Source organism: Melospiza georgiana, chromosome 2 (assembly GCF_028018845.1).
Source record: "Melospiza georgiana isolate bMelGeo1 chromosome 2, bMelGeo1.pri, whole genome shotgun sequence".
Taxonomy (NCBI): Eukaryota; Metazoa; Chordata; class Aves; order Passeriformes; family Passerellidae; genus Melospiza; species Melospiza georgiana.
The window spans coordinates 2,982,842-2,997,681 of NC_080431.1; the positions used below are offsets into that span (position 1 = coordinate 2,982,842).

The window sequence follows — 14,840 nt, forward strand, 5'->3', positions numbered from 1 at the left end:
GTTCAAAGCCAGGTTCGATGGGCCTTGAGCATCCTCTAGGGGATTGTGTCCGCACCCCTGGCCGAGGGGTTGGGACCAGGTGATCTTTAAGGTCCAGCTGGTCTTTCAGATCCGTTCCTGCCCCTCTCCGTTCCGTGGCGCTGTGAAGAGCTCCGATTCCCGGCATGGGCGGCTCCGAGCGCGGGGGCCGGGCCGCGGCCGCCCCGCCCCGGGCAGTGGGGCCATGCGGGGCCCGGCGCTGCCGCTCGCCCGCCGTGCCGGGGCCGCGCTGGGGCTGGGGCCGGGCCGGGCGGCCGGGCAGGACCTGGGACAGGTGAGAAGGGGCCGGGGCTGGGGCCGGAGCCAGAGCCAGGCCGGGAGAGCCGGGGCCGGAAGCGCGGAGGGAGGCCCCGGCCGCTTCCTGCGCGGGCTGTGCGAGCCATGGACAGCAGAGAGTCCCGTGTGTGCTGCCCGTGTTTCTCCTCCGCAGCGCCGAGTGCGCCCTGGGCTTCTGTACCCGCGGCCGGCAGCTGCTCCGGCGCTGACAGAGCTCTCCCTGCTGCCCCAGCTCCCTCCCGGTGCTGCTTTTGGAAGGAGCGCCCTGGGACGGGACGGGACGGGACGGGACGGGAGGGCTGCTGGGTGCCCCGAGGGAGGGAATTTCAGCGTTTGCCCTCGGGGTTTGCTTAGACACCAAAAGCTCTTTCCCTTCCTTTGGTGGGGTGAACTCCATCAGAGTGCCAGCCGGCACTGGGTTATCAGCACAGTGGATATGGAGGGTATTGATTAACCAGCCGAGCAGGGAGGAAGAGTGTGCTGTAGCTTAACTCCTGTGCTCTCTGAAATGTCTATTACATCTTGATCACATAAAGGTGCCATATTTAAGCGTTCCAGTAACATTGATAACTCAGTTGATGTAATTAGATGGTTTTTATTCATTCTAGGGAGAACTAGAGAGGGTTTAATTTGACTTTACTGCTTTTCTTTTTTCTCGCTTTCTCTGAAGCTGCAGAAGAAGGCAGAAGGGAAGCTCCAGAAGCAGATCTGCCGGGTGGTTCTGGATCACTTCGAGAAGCAGTACACGGCAGAGCTGGGAGATGCATGGAGCAGCGTCAGGTCTGTGCCTTTGGGGACGTGGAAGGAAAGGGAGAGATAAGGAATTGGATTAGTAATGATGTGTATGGCAAAGGCTGTCACTGAATTTGGGTCTTGATCGCATAGCTGCTAAAGAACCTCATTATTAAAAAACAAAAAGTATCCACGCATAGCATTAGTTTAATTGAGTCAACTTATAAGCACTTTGGATCAATGTGTTTTTCTGCTCTAGGCAGTGAATACTTCTGAAGAATTTTTTTTTTATTAGATTAAATGAAAAATTATTAATAAGAATTCAAACAGAAAGGGGGGAAATCCATGCAAGAAAGAGCAAACTGAAATACAAACAAGCATATTTCTATCACATACCACTGCTGTCTTCCAAAAATATGTGTTAAGTTTTACTGGCCCAGTGTTTGCAGAACACAAAATGTAAAAAAGAAAACTTGTAAAAATGGCATTTTAGTGTTGGCTGGAATGAGCATTGTAAAGCTAATGTGTGTGTGATTATTTTTGTTGTTTACAGCTAATACTACAGTTATTCTTTGTCCCCGGGGGAGTACTTTATAGTCAGGAAAACCATTATGCTTCATCATTTATATCTCTTACATTAAGAAAATAGAGACTATCTTGTTTGAGAAGAAATTGGTGCTTTAAGTGCAATCATTAGAAAAAACAGTGGCTTGATTTCCTATTAAAATTATTTTCCTGTGTAGTTTTCTAACCAAAATGGTTAATTTCACTCTCAAAAGAATGAGTTCCTGATTACACCAGAATTGTCCAATAGTGGGATTGTATGTAAAGTTTGATGAGTTATTGAATGGCTTTTCCTTTTTTCACCCTAGGGACGTGCTGACCTCGCCATGGTGCTGGCAGCACGCCGTGCTGCTGAACAGGTTTGTGAAAAAGAGAATGCAGTTTGTAGAATTTTTTAAAGTTTAATAATAATATGACAAAGAATGACAGTATTTCTAGCACTGGGGTGCTCCTGGCCAACAGCCAGAGAAACTTCTGTGTATACAAACAGTGTTATTGTTATACTCTTAAATCACTGAGGTACATGCATATTCATGTGTTTCATATATTATTCAAACATTCTTGCTAATTTTCTGATGTTTTGCAACTCCTTTATTTGATTTCTTCACACACTGCCTCGTCTGCATGGCATCCTGGGGGTCAGGTCAATATCTTTTATTTCTTCTTGTATTTCCATCCTGCTGTTTCACATCCTCTGATAAGGATTTGCTATGTCTCCCTTAAATTTAATGTGGTGTCTCTAATTGTCCCCTGGTGCTCTGGTTTGTGTCATGGTTGTCTTATCACTTGGACAGGTTGGTCAGTGGATGGCCTTGCACTGTTTTTAGTTACACAAAAGCCTTTTTCACATCTCATGTTTTGCTGAGGTCTGTAATACAATACATTAATCACACTGTTGTTTCCATTAGTGATACATAGATATTCTATTCATTACAGTGCTATTTCTGTGAGTGCATCCTTAAACTGATAGATTATATTATATTAAAAGCAGCTAGAAAGAGATATAATTGATACTATTTCTAAATAGTTATACTAATAACTAACTAATCACTAACAACACGTATAAGCTAGTACATAAATGAGAATGCCAATATTATCTGGTCATTTTTCACAGGTTCAGCCAGAGCCCTGGCCTGGAGAGCAGCCTGGCTGAGCAGGGATACCATCCTGCCTTCGCAGCAGCCCTGCCCTACCTCCCTGCAGCCTTCAGGTGTTACAGCAGGGCAGCTCCTGGCAGACTGCCTGCCCAGAAGCACCAGCCTGGCAGGCTGAAGGACTATTACCTGCTCAATGCTGCCTCGCTGCTGCCCGTGCTGGCCTTGGAGGTGGAGGATGGCCAACGTGTTCTGGATCTCTGTGCTGCACCAGGGGGAAAATCTGTGGCTATCCTGCAGTGTGCCTGCCCAGGTAATGGAGCCAGGTGCTGGTGGGGGGGGAAAAAATGCAAACAGTTTGTGTTCCACCTAGTTCTGTGCTGTTTCATAAGGATTTTATGAAATCTGTTTGCCTAAAAGAGGATTAAAAATGCAGTCCTTGCTTCAGGGTACGTTACTGCAGAGTGACAGGCAGAAGTAGAGTAGCTCTGTGGATTTTTTCTCAACTATTACCTCTCCAGAAGTTGCTTAAAGCCATATCAATTTGTTGGCACAGGAATGTAAGTAATCTGCAATCTTATTCTCTTCCTTTTTTACTTTTTTTCCCCTTTCCTCTGTTACCTCTTTTTTCAGTGCAAACACTACAGGTAAATTTAAGTGTGCTGATGTAAAGCAGACCTTAAGAAATTATGCAAGATGCAGTCTTGAAATGTGCAAGATCTGGGCAAAGGGAAAAGGTTTATGGTAAGGAATTGGTTGGAGGAGGATTCTGAGATGATCAGAGTGTTGAGAAGGCAGCAGCAAGCAGCAGCTTGGTCCAAGGACTTAAAGCAAGCAGGGATTGCTGTTTCCCAGTTTATTTGTTTCAAAATGCTCACAGCACCTTGTGCTCCTCCTGGTGAGACCATTACTATAACCACTTGCAGCAGCTGATTACAGCTGGTTTCCTCTTCTAGAGGAATGGGGTGATGCTAATGAAGTCAATTAAATAGGAATTGTCCTTTCAGAAGGGTAGAGAAAAAAACCCCAGCAGTTTACCTTCTGTCTGCTTCTGATGAGACCAAGCTGTTGCTGAATGGGAGATGTGAAGAATTTGGTTCTTAATATACCTCAGTGAATGCTAAGATGTACCTTAAGATAGAAAAAATTGATACTTTATTTTTTTTTTTAAAGGCAGTTTATTAATATGGGGCATGCCCTTCATTTAGATGGTGGCTCAAGGAACCCAGGAAGGCACTTGCTCTTTGGATATGGGTCATGATTAATGTTGGTTTTACTGTGCTATTGCTACAGAAGGATTTGCTAGTAAATATTTAGAGTTTGCTCTGTAGGAGCCTGTTGAAATTTATTTAGGTTTATAAAAATTCAACAGCATTCTAAAAAGTGCAATAACCCAGGCACATAAGGTGTAAACTCCATGGTAGTCATGGCAGTGCAGTAAAACTTCCAAAATGGGTCTAACTCCTCATATTTGTGAAAAAAAAAACCAGAAAAAAATATATAGAGACTTATCATTGGGTGTTTACTTTTCTTTGTTTTTCCTTCATTTTCTAAGGTTATTTTCACTGTAATGAATATGATGATTTGAGGTCAAGATGGTTGGAGCAGACAATAGAATCCTTCATCCCAGATCCTGTCATTAACTTGATAACAGTCTCTAAACTGGATGGTAGACAGATTGGAGATCTTCAGCCTGAATTTTATGACAAGGTGACATTATTATTGGAAATTATATTTCTGCATCCTGATTCTTCTTCTTCTTCTTCTTACTATGCTGCTGTCTTTCTAATTTTCTTTTTTTTAAATTTTTTTCTGATCCCTCCACAAAAATACCTGACCTATCAAGGGGAATAAAGTAATGTACAGGATTTGTAGAGCCTTAGGAAACACTTATGAAGCTTGTTGTGCACTTATTCCTGTGCTGGATAATGTTGGGAGTGAATTCTGAACACCTTGTAGCTGTAATTTTTGCATGATGTGTAATTAGGAAGGGGAGGACAACAAGAGGGAGCTGCTCGGATGGATCTTACTTTCAGAGCATTAATTTTTTGTTTCCCCAGCTGCTAACCCCATAAAAGCACCTAATATAGTAATGGGATCATTTCACCCCGAAATGGAAAATAAAATTTCCTTAATATTGGCAAAAGAAAATTTAATTTCAAAAAGTGACCATCTTTATTGACTTTTTAAAAAATAATGGTTATTTTATTAATGGCTTAGGTCCTGGTTGATGCTCCTTGTTCAAATGACAGAAGCTGGCTCTTCTCTGCTGACCCTCAGCAAGCTGTGCTCAGGCTCATGCAAAGGAAGGAGCTGTCCTCCTTGCAATTCCAGCTCCTAAGGTGAGAAGTGCAAAAAGGTAAAGGAATAAAAATTACATGGCAGCAAGATTTAATAAACCAACCCAGGATTCTCCCCCTGGAAACAATGCCAGGAATATGTGGTTGTTTAGAATAACCAGATAATAAGGATGTGGGAATCTGGCTGGGTGATATCAGCAGTGAGCCCTTGGTCCTCTTACTTACAGGAATGCCCATTTGCAGATGACTCATAACAGCCTGGTGTAAAACCAAAATATTTCAGATGTACACAGCTCAAATGGGTTTAGATGTATTCCATATTGATTGTTTGCAGCACAGAAAGGCTCCCAGTCCTAACTTGCAGGGTAAAAAAGTAAAACAATGTGAGGTTTGGTGGGGGAAAGAGAGGATTGTTTGTTTTTGAGAACATGCCCCCAGTAATCCAAGGCCAGGCTCTCGTGTATTACACATTTTAAAGCTACCAGCTCTGGGCTGGTATTTGTGAAGCATTTCAAACTGCACAGTTTTTCTCATGGGGGAGAAAAAAGAGTGACTTTTCAATAAAACCTTCTAAAATAAAACCTTGAATGTTATTTGTGGGGTAACAGTCATGCCTGAAGTCCATCTGTCAAAGCAAATTGAGGGAAAAATAACGTATTATTAAAAAAAAAGGAAAATTTTTATGGAAAGTTCCCATTGCAGTTCAGGATAGTTTAGCAAGACTTCCAGTTGAAAAAGGCCTGGCAGAAGCCTGTGATTTATAGCAGAAATATGAGGATCTTATTGCAGTAATGCATCATGTCATCCATCTCCTTTGAAGAAATCAATCACATTTAAAACTCTGACCTGTTCCAGTTTTCCCTTTTCAATATCTGACATGGAAAATCCAATTTGTGAACCTGTAGCAAAAGGAAGCATACATCATGCAGAGAAATTTTGAGAATTTGCATAAATCATTCCACATTGTAATCCTGGAGAACTCGTGACAGCAGAAACCTTGTTTAAAAAAAAATACATTCCTGTCAGCCCAAATCAGATTTAATTGAATTGTTCCTAAATAGAGAGAGAACTTTGTGTTGAAAATGTTCTTTACCTTAGCAACAATAATAAGAATTTGTAAAGACAAAATACCTTTGCTATATAAATTAGTAAAATACCTTTGCTATATAAATTGTAGTTCAAGGATGGTTACTTTCAAGAGTTGGAGTTTATAAGGGTTATTGGTAAAGTATATATGGCTTATTGATTGAATTATTTGTGTTATTGGGTAAAATATTTAAAGGATAGCTGTCCACTTGGTGGTTATTGTTCTATTCACCTGATCACTTCAGAATGAATTCCCAGTTCTAAGGACATCTCAGATCCCCTGTGAAAGGGGAAAAAGGAAATGATAAAGCAAGATCACAAAAGGCTGAATGGGTTGTGACAAGTGCATTAGAACTAAAATTCTGGAATGCTTCCCTATTCAAGCCTCTGTTTAATGACTAGAGTGCGTAATTATAAATAAAAAGTTGAGTTTGAATCCCTTCTCTGGTACTTCCAGTAATATTCAGGAGGGCTGAGCCTCCATGAGTATTACTACAAAAAAAAAAAAAAAAAAAAAAAAAAAAAAAAGAAAAGCAAAGCTTTTCTGCTTTTTACACAGGCAGCTCATGCTCTGGTCTCTCTGGTTCATTGATTCAGGTTACCTGGTGCTTGATGCTCCCAGGTGTTCCTGACCTTGGTTCTGTGTCTGTAACCAAAAACAAGTGTAAGGCTGAATCCCAGCAGTTTCATTGAGAGAAATACATTAGTGTAGTGTAAGAAATACATTGTAAGAGCATGGAGTGACAGGACCAGGGGAATGGCTTCAGAGGAGCTGCCCCTGGATCCCTGGCAGTGCCCAAGGCCAGGTTGGACAGGGCTGGGAGCAGTTTGGGATAGTTTGGGGGTTGGACTGAAAATGGGTGATCATTCCAGCCCCAACCATCCTGTGATTTGAAAGTGAAGCTTGAGGGACCAAGCATTAGTTCAGTTTAGCAGGAGGATGAAGTGTAACAAAAAAAAAAAAGAGTGAAATGCAGAGTGGAGTTCTATTTTTATTATTTTTATGTCTGTCAAGCAGCAGCCTAAAATTTGAGGTTCCCTCCTTAATGAGGGAAAGGCTTCACCTGTAATTTGTTTTTATGGATCTGTTTCTGAGGGAAGCTGGGGTCATCAGAGAGGGAATGAAGGAAAAGTAGGGTTTGCAGAACAGTGTAATTAATTAAGTACATAGAGGCTTCAGAGAATGAAGATCTGGAAGGAGCTGATGCAACAGTTTTCTCCCTGCAGCCTGCATAAAATCTGAAATGTAAATAAGTGATATAAATGCTGAACAGCAAATGTTCTAAGCAATGAGGGCACCACTGATTTGAAGGGAATTGAGATTGTAATGATTGTTCATACCCAAACCAAAGCATCCCTGCTGAGTGCTCTAATCCAAGAACATACTGCAAATCTTGTTAGTATTTGGAGTGCTCATGCAGAAAACAAATTGCAAAGTTAAAAAAAAAAAGAAATATTCAATTCCTGATGCTAAGTGCTAACACAAAATACAGTAGTTCCCAAAAGCAAATTTACCAATGTTATCAGTTCTCAGAGAGAAATTAAATTTTGGGCTAAGCTTGAATGCCCAATTACACAGTGGTTAAACTGTTATGGATGTTGTAATTATTCTTAGACTGGTTTCTGCAGCTGAGAGGAACTTGTGTTAGGGCTCAGCAGAACAGAAATCCAACAGAATACAATTTAGAAAACTCAGCAAAGGCATTCAGACTACTGTAACTCTTCTATACGCAGCATCTCTGAGTAATTAAACAGCTCTGTATTCTCACTGAATGGTGGAGTTTTCCACAGGAGAGGAATGGTGTGCTCTTAGCTGGGCTTTTTTGTGGTTATAGAGTGAATGCAAAAATTGTGTTTATAAATATCATATATTTAGCATATGTCACCACTGTAACATTTCTGCAGTGTGGGGTAAATTGTGCTGGGAATTGCTTCATCACATCTTCAGCTCTTTCCCCTGGAATTTTTCCTTCTGCTCCTCTGTAGCTGCCCAGTTAATCCTTTTATTGTCCAAAACCATCTTCTCAATTAGGTCCACTGGGAATTTTTGAGAATTCCAGCTGTTGGACCAGCAAATCTGCTGTGGGTTGTGTGGATGGTAGGATTCTTTAGCCACTTTCTGTCCTACAAAAGCTGAATATTTTGTGTGTGTTTGTGCTGTGCCATTCCCCAAAGCACTTATGATTGGGTTATTGGAGGTTTTACATGGTTGCTTGGAATTTCTTCACAAAATGTGAGTGCTGTGGCCACTGCTGTGGCTCCAGGTATTCCATCATGTTTTATCTTAAAATAATTAGTTTCTGATTTTAAGTGTGGCAGCACACTGTGAATAACTTATGGATCAAGTCCCTTAGGGTGTGTTGCAAAGCCAGGTCTATTGAATACATAAATAACTGTATGACTGAATAAATAAGCTACTCAGCAGCTTTTGGGGATCACATATTTGAGTTCAGGCACAAATTTTGCTTTAATTTCACCTTCGGTGCTTTCTCTGTGTGTTTTATGAGCTGTGAGGATAACCACTAACCCTGAAGTTCTCTTTAGTGGGCTTCTTTCTCCCTCCTGGGCTGTCTCATATCCCTGTTTTTACAGGATGGTTATTCCAGAAGTTACCATGCATTAAAGGAGAAAGATCAATAATTCTAGCTCGTTTTTTGTCTTTGCTTCAGAATAATTTAGAAGTATTTGCAATAGAAATGTTGCTTATCAGGATTTTGGGGACAAATTTTGTCTAGGGTACAACAGACTGGGTTTGGTTGTGATGCCTGTGTCTCCTTTTATTTATAATTCAATTTAATGTTGATTAAAAGACAGTTGATTTTCATGATTCTCCTGTTATTCTGAGCTGCAGTGTTTCTCCACAAGAGCAAATTTTATTTAGAGAGGAGCAGAGGGAGTGCTGAACTACTGTCACTGCCCATCACAAAATATTAAAAAGAATTGATATTTTGACACTGAAGGATTTCCTTTATCATTTTGTCTAGGTTCAAAGAAATAAAAGCAAAACCTTTAACATGCAGGTCATATTGCCACAGAGTATCTGGACTCTTGTGAGAGGCAAAAGGTAATGTGGATATTTTAAGTCAATAAAAAGAATAGAATTGGCATTTTTTATTCTGATGAGACATTATCTTGCCTATTGAGCAGAAATACATAGTAGTTGCCAAAAGATGGCACTGTTGAAGTGTTTTGTTAGTTTAAAATTGCCCTAAAATTGTGTCATCTTTAGACTTTAATACAGAAAATGGTCGAATCATTAACATAATTAATGCTGCCCCTTCCGTGGCATGCAGCATAAACCCACGTGTCAGAGGATAGGCTGGACATGCAGGTGCTACCAATAGTGTGAAATGCGTATTTTTGTTACTGTCCAATTTTAAAAGGATATTTGAGACACCAAGACTTTCCTCTGTCAGTGGGAAAAAATCCTTTTTAAGCCCTGGCTAACTACATATTAGCTGCATGGAAGAGTTTTTTGGGTTTGTCATGTGGCTTTAGCATGATAATGTTTTTCCCCCTGAGATATTAAACAGTAATGCTGTTTTGTCTTCCTTAATTTGGTAAATCTTGAGAAATAAACTAAAAAAAAAAAAAAAAAAGCTTTGAAATAATACATTCTTTCCAAAGTCTTTTTGGTACTGCTGTAATACAGGGAGTTAGGATAGATCAATGCATCTGTTGTACCTCTGACTTCTACATTACAATAGGAGCTTGTACCCAGAGACACACCCTGCAAAAATATAAATATAAAATATTTATCTATTATACATTAAATATAAATATATAATATCTTTACTTGTTTTTTGTTGGTGCTGTAAAGTCTCATTTAGAAAGAGAAAAGGAGCAATCTGCATATGTTAATTTGTTTTACAGAACTTGTGGAATGAGATGGACAGAGAAAGGCTCTAGAAAAAGTTTCCAGGGCTCTTATTGTGTGTTCTGATGTTTCTTCATGTGAGGCATGAAACCTTGCAGTAGTAGTGCCTGTAAACTTGTAAAATTCATTACAATAAATATGTGTACCTGAAATAGCATTAGGATATTAACTAGATGTTTATAGCAGCTGAAAGTTTTAGCTCTTTAATAAATAAATGTAATGTGTGCCACCAAGAGGAAAAGAAGTGCAGATTAACTACTTTTAAATAATGTGAGGGGTTTTTTTAACATTGTAGTAAGAGGAAGGTGGAAAAATATTTTGGCGTCTTCATCATTCTAGATTTGACTTCCCATTTTTGGGAGTCACAAAGTAACAGGCACTGAATTCCTTCAGCTAAGAGTGGATAATTAAGTTTCCAAATAAAAGAGAAATCTTAATTCCTAGATGGTGGAGTTACAGTAGGACTAAGTTGTGCTTCATCTCCAGCCTAGCCCTTGGACGAGCTGGTTTCCCTCCAGTGGTTAGAGAGGAGTTTGGTTAAATACATTTGAACAAATTCCCTGATGCTCAGATCCTGCCCTGAGTGAATTCTCTGTGCTGCTGATGAGGAGAGGGCCAAACTGTGTGTCTCTGCTGGCCCAGCTCAGTGTCACCCCGTGGGACTGAGCCCAGCTCCTCCTTCCTCACTTGGAGTTCTGCAGCTCCCTGCAGGTTTAATCCGGGCTGGGGGCATTGACTTTGAGCCTTGCTGCTCCTGACAGGATGGATAGATGCATTGATTAACCTTGCTGCCTCGAGTAATTCTCCTCAGATATCTTAATTCCTGCTGCAGGTTCAGATGAAGAGAGCTGCACTGGGCAGGCTGACCTTTTTGGGTCACGGGCCAGTAGAGATTCACAAGCTGAGGTTTAGACACAAGGGGGTTTTGAGGTGAGATTTTCAAGTTTTCCTTCAGAGTCCTGTGCTGCTCTGATGGACTCAGTTGAAGCAGCATGGTGCCCTTGAAAATGTTGTCCTGAATGGGAAGAAAAAGACATTTAGCAAGTGTCCAGGATTTTAACCTCTAGTTTATTCTCTTTTACCTTCTCCCCTTTTGCATGGTAAAAGCATTTTCTCTCTTGTCTAAATGCTGGCTTACAGGAAGGAAAGTTGTTGCCGTTATCTGCTTCTCTGAGTAAAATTCTCAGGTTTGCTACAAGTACATCTCAATTGTCACATTGAAGCGTTCCCAAGCTCACTGGCTGCCCTCAGGGCTTGGCACTCCTGCATGCATGGAAAAGGTGTAGCTGGCAGGGGAAAGTCTGTCAAAAATGAGTTATGTGGGTGGATTCTGATAAAAATCTGAAGATCCGCTTGACTTCATGAGAGCCCATTTATATTTCACCTCTGTTCTCTTTGAGTTCTAATGTGAAAGGTAAAAAGCAAAGTCCAATACATGGGGGGGGGGGGGGAAAGTGATTTTAATTTCCCCAAATGGGAGTGAGGCCAAGAGAGAGTGCATCAGGCTTTCTTGCTGGTTTGGTGTCCATGAGAAGGGAAGGTTGCACATCCCTGCTTTGCTTGAATTTAGCAGCTAAGTCCATATATGTGGGTGCACTGTGGTTGTTAATATATTCTTGGCTCACTGGTTATCATAATCAAGACTCATAAAAGAATTGAGCAAGGTCATGTGTATGCTCCCAAGAGAAACAGGTTTGGTATCATTCTCAGGAGTTTTCACCTGGTCTTAGCATTGTCTGAAGCAGTGTCCTGGTGTTCCCATATTATTTTGGACAGGACTTTCAGAGCAGCTTTGAAAGCTGTGATCAGCTTTGGTCCCCCTTGTGCTAAAGCTTTTATTTATTGATTATTTTCCCAAAAAGTCACAATTCTGTTAAATGGCTTATCTTTTCTCCCCCTTGTATTTTCTTCTTTCCTTTCTCAGCTGTTTTTGGTCAGCTATCACCCTTGGGAAGTCCTCAGCATGTTTCTAGAGGAATTGCTATTTCCATGGCATTGTCTTTGTTTATCTAGACTTGGAATCAGACTTGCTGCATTTGGGGACTGCTCACCTCATCTGGCTTGAGGAGATGCTTGTTACTTTTCTTCTTTTTTGTTACTTCTTCTTTGTCCCAGGATATTTTTTCCCCTGGGGTTTGGGCACAGTTTTGTCAGCAACATCTACAAGTCTCTGATTATTCAGTGTCATTCACCATTCACACGTTCTGGTTTTCTTGGTATTAAAGAAATCTTATTAAGGGAACAAATGTATTTAATGTGTTATTTTCCTGTAGTAGCTGTTTGTATACCAGCTTACAATGCAGTCTTTGACCCAAAAATGGCTAAAAAACATATGATTTAGTGGGATTTATATTCAGACAGTGTTTTAAATGCAAAATTAATCTTTTGTGTAGCTTCTTTTAGAAATGTGGTGGTACCAGGTTTGAAGAAGACTTCTGTGGTGCAAGATTTTTGAGTTTTCTCCTTACTCTTTTAATTTGGAGTATGTGAATACAACATGCGTGTCTCATTTCTATACTCATAGGTTGTATTTCATGTGTCTGAGTAAGGACTTGCCAGATCTTGTAGTGGGGAAAAAGAAGTTTTAAATTTAAATTCACTTTCAGTGTAAAGAGCCCCTGTTCCCTCCACCCAACAGTAGTTGTGAAGCTTTCAGGCTTTAAGCCAGTGTTTTACCTTGGTTTAGTCAAAATTTGTCAACAGGTTTATAAGCGAAGGGCACATAAATATATGATCCTTAAAAAATGAGGTTTTTAAGGCCTCAGTGACACCCCCAAATCCTCTTACCTGCTAAATGAGTTGCAGAATTAGCAGGAATGTTTCTAAAATTACAGCCCAGTCATTAATTCAGGTGTTACTGCAGGTTCACACAAGCATCTTGCCAAGTGTCTAACAGGCTTTTTGATGTGGGATAACCCATTCTGTGTGCAATTGCAGCATTTTCACAGCAGTGCTGAGCACAGGGATGCCTGATGTATATTCTGAATGGATGCTGCTTTGTGCTTGTCACTGTGGTGTAAAAAATACCTTCAGCTCACTGAGAATGCAGCAAAAATGAAAGGCAAAATTGTGTTGTGGGTGGTTTCTTGAACCTAAAGTTAAGACATTTTTGTAATGTTATTTTTGTCATATTTATTTCTACTCTGGATTTATAAGTGTACACATTCTCCCACTAGCAGTGTGTCGCTTTTGATGTTGATTTTTTCCCCTTTTTCCTGTTGTTCTCTGCAGGTCTGCTGTTGAAGCCCTGCGTCCTGGTGGCTCCCTGGTCTATTCCACGTGCACCCTCTCCAGGGCAGAAAACAGTGATGTGATCAATCTCATCCTGAGCTCCTGCAGCAATGTGGTGCCTGTGGACATAAGTGGGATGGCCAGAGGTGTTTCCCAGGAGTTCACTCTCCTCAGTGGAATGCAGCAGCATGAACTGCTGGTTCTCCCAGAGAAAGGGAGAGCCTGGGGTCCCATGTACGTGGCTAAATTAAAGAAAGTGTCCTCCAGCTGATGCCTGTTGGTTATGAGCAGTATATGATAAATTAGTATTGATTTAAATACAGTATGTGAATGTGGGCACATCCAAGGCAGCTGAATTTAGAGCATTGCAGTTTCCTGATCAAAAGGAAGCAAGAAATTTAACATACTTTAACTTAAAATGATAAATGTGCCTTCGAGCATGGGCTTGTGAGCCTCTGAGAAGTCCTTAGGAAATCTGTGTTGTTTTCAAGGTGATGCTTTTAAAGACATTTGGATTCTAGAATAGGGGCTTAATGTGGTAGAGTTTTGCACTGGTTTTGGTTTATTTATTTACTAGCTTGGTTCTAATACAGTATGTTTTAAAATAAATTGTTTTCAGTGGTCTGAAGTCATGGAAATCCTGCATTCTCTCTAAACACATTTAGAAATCTCTGTTTCTGCAAGAGCTGATTTGTATGGACAGTGTCATCTTCAAGCACTGGCAGAACAGGTTTCATATTTGCTAAGTTGTTTGCTTAAAAAACAAAGGTGTCTTTTGTTTCTAGATGAAAAGGTCAGCAGTTAGATCAACACCAGCACTTTTTTTTTTTAATTTATTAATGTTCTTTTATTTTGAACTTGCAAAAATACGAATTGGAGTAATGTTGTGTATATTCCAGCCTATGCTTGTCTTGCAGCAGAGTGGAACCCTATCATCCCCAAGGGTTCTTTCCCAGGTGGAAGGTGATAATCACTGGTGTTAAAACCTTTGTTTTAAGGAACAGAGGTAGAAGAGTTGCTCTTGTGGAAAGGGGGGTGTGTGGCATTGTACATTTATTAATTTCACAGAGTCACAGAATGGTTTGGGTTGGAAGGGACCTTAAAGATTATTAAGTTTCAACTTCCTTGCTGTGCATAGGGGCACTTTCTAGTAGACCAGGTTGTCAAGTCTCATCAAAGCATAAATTAAACAATTGCATGGATGGGACAGGATGGGACCTTCTCTGAGCAACCTGTTCCAGTATCTTAATATTCTCACTGTAAAGAATTTATTTTTAATATCAAATCCAAATCTGCCTTGCTTCAGTTTGCAAACATTTAGTATATTTTATGTGTGTATCACACAGTTTGCCCTCAGAACACTGCTGTACCTTCTGCTGAGGCAAACAAATGCATCAGAAATGCTCTGAAACCTCACCCTTTGCTGTGTGAGCTTTCACAGTTATCCTTTCCCCTGCTTTGGGATGAAAAATGTTAAAATATTTGAGGTGGCCCTGCAGTGTTAAATTGTCAGCAATGTCTCTGAAAACTTGAGAGGCTGTAGAGTTGATGCAGTTTGAGTATGCAGAGGATACTGTGAAAAGGCCTGACAGCATCTGTCCCAGCAACATTAAATGTAATATCCAGATCTGGAGTCATGTC

The 14,840-nt window shown here is 40.7% G+C and overlaps 1 protein-coding gene across 1 annotated transcript; it reads left to right on the plus strand.

The window, feature by feature from the left end:
- The first annotated feature begins 223 nt into the window (after positions 1-223).
- On the plus strand, positions 224-13,822 carry NSUN3 (NOP2/Sun RNA methyltransferase 3). The gene is made up of 7 exons (XM_058045721.1): positions 224-313; positions 986-1,095; positions 1,920-1,970; positions 2,726-3,018; positions 4,261-4,415; positions 4,926-5,047; positions 13,200-13,822. The coding sequence occupies exons 1-7, from the start codon at positions 224-226 to the stop codon at positions 13,468-13,470; spliced, it is 1,092 nt and encodes a 363-aa protein (XP_057901704.1). The 3' UTR covers positions 13,471-13,822.
- Positions 13,823-14,840: the final 1,018 nt, after the last annotated feature.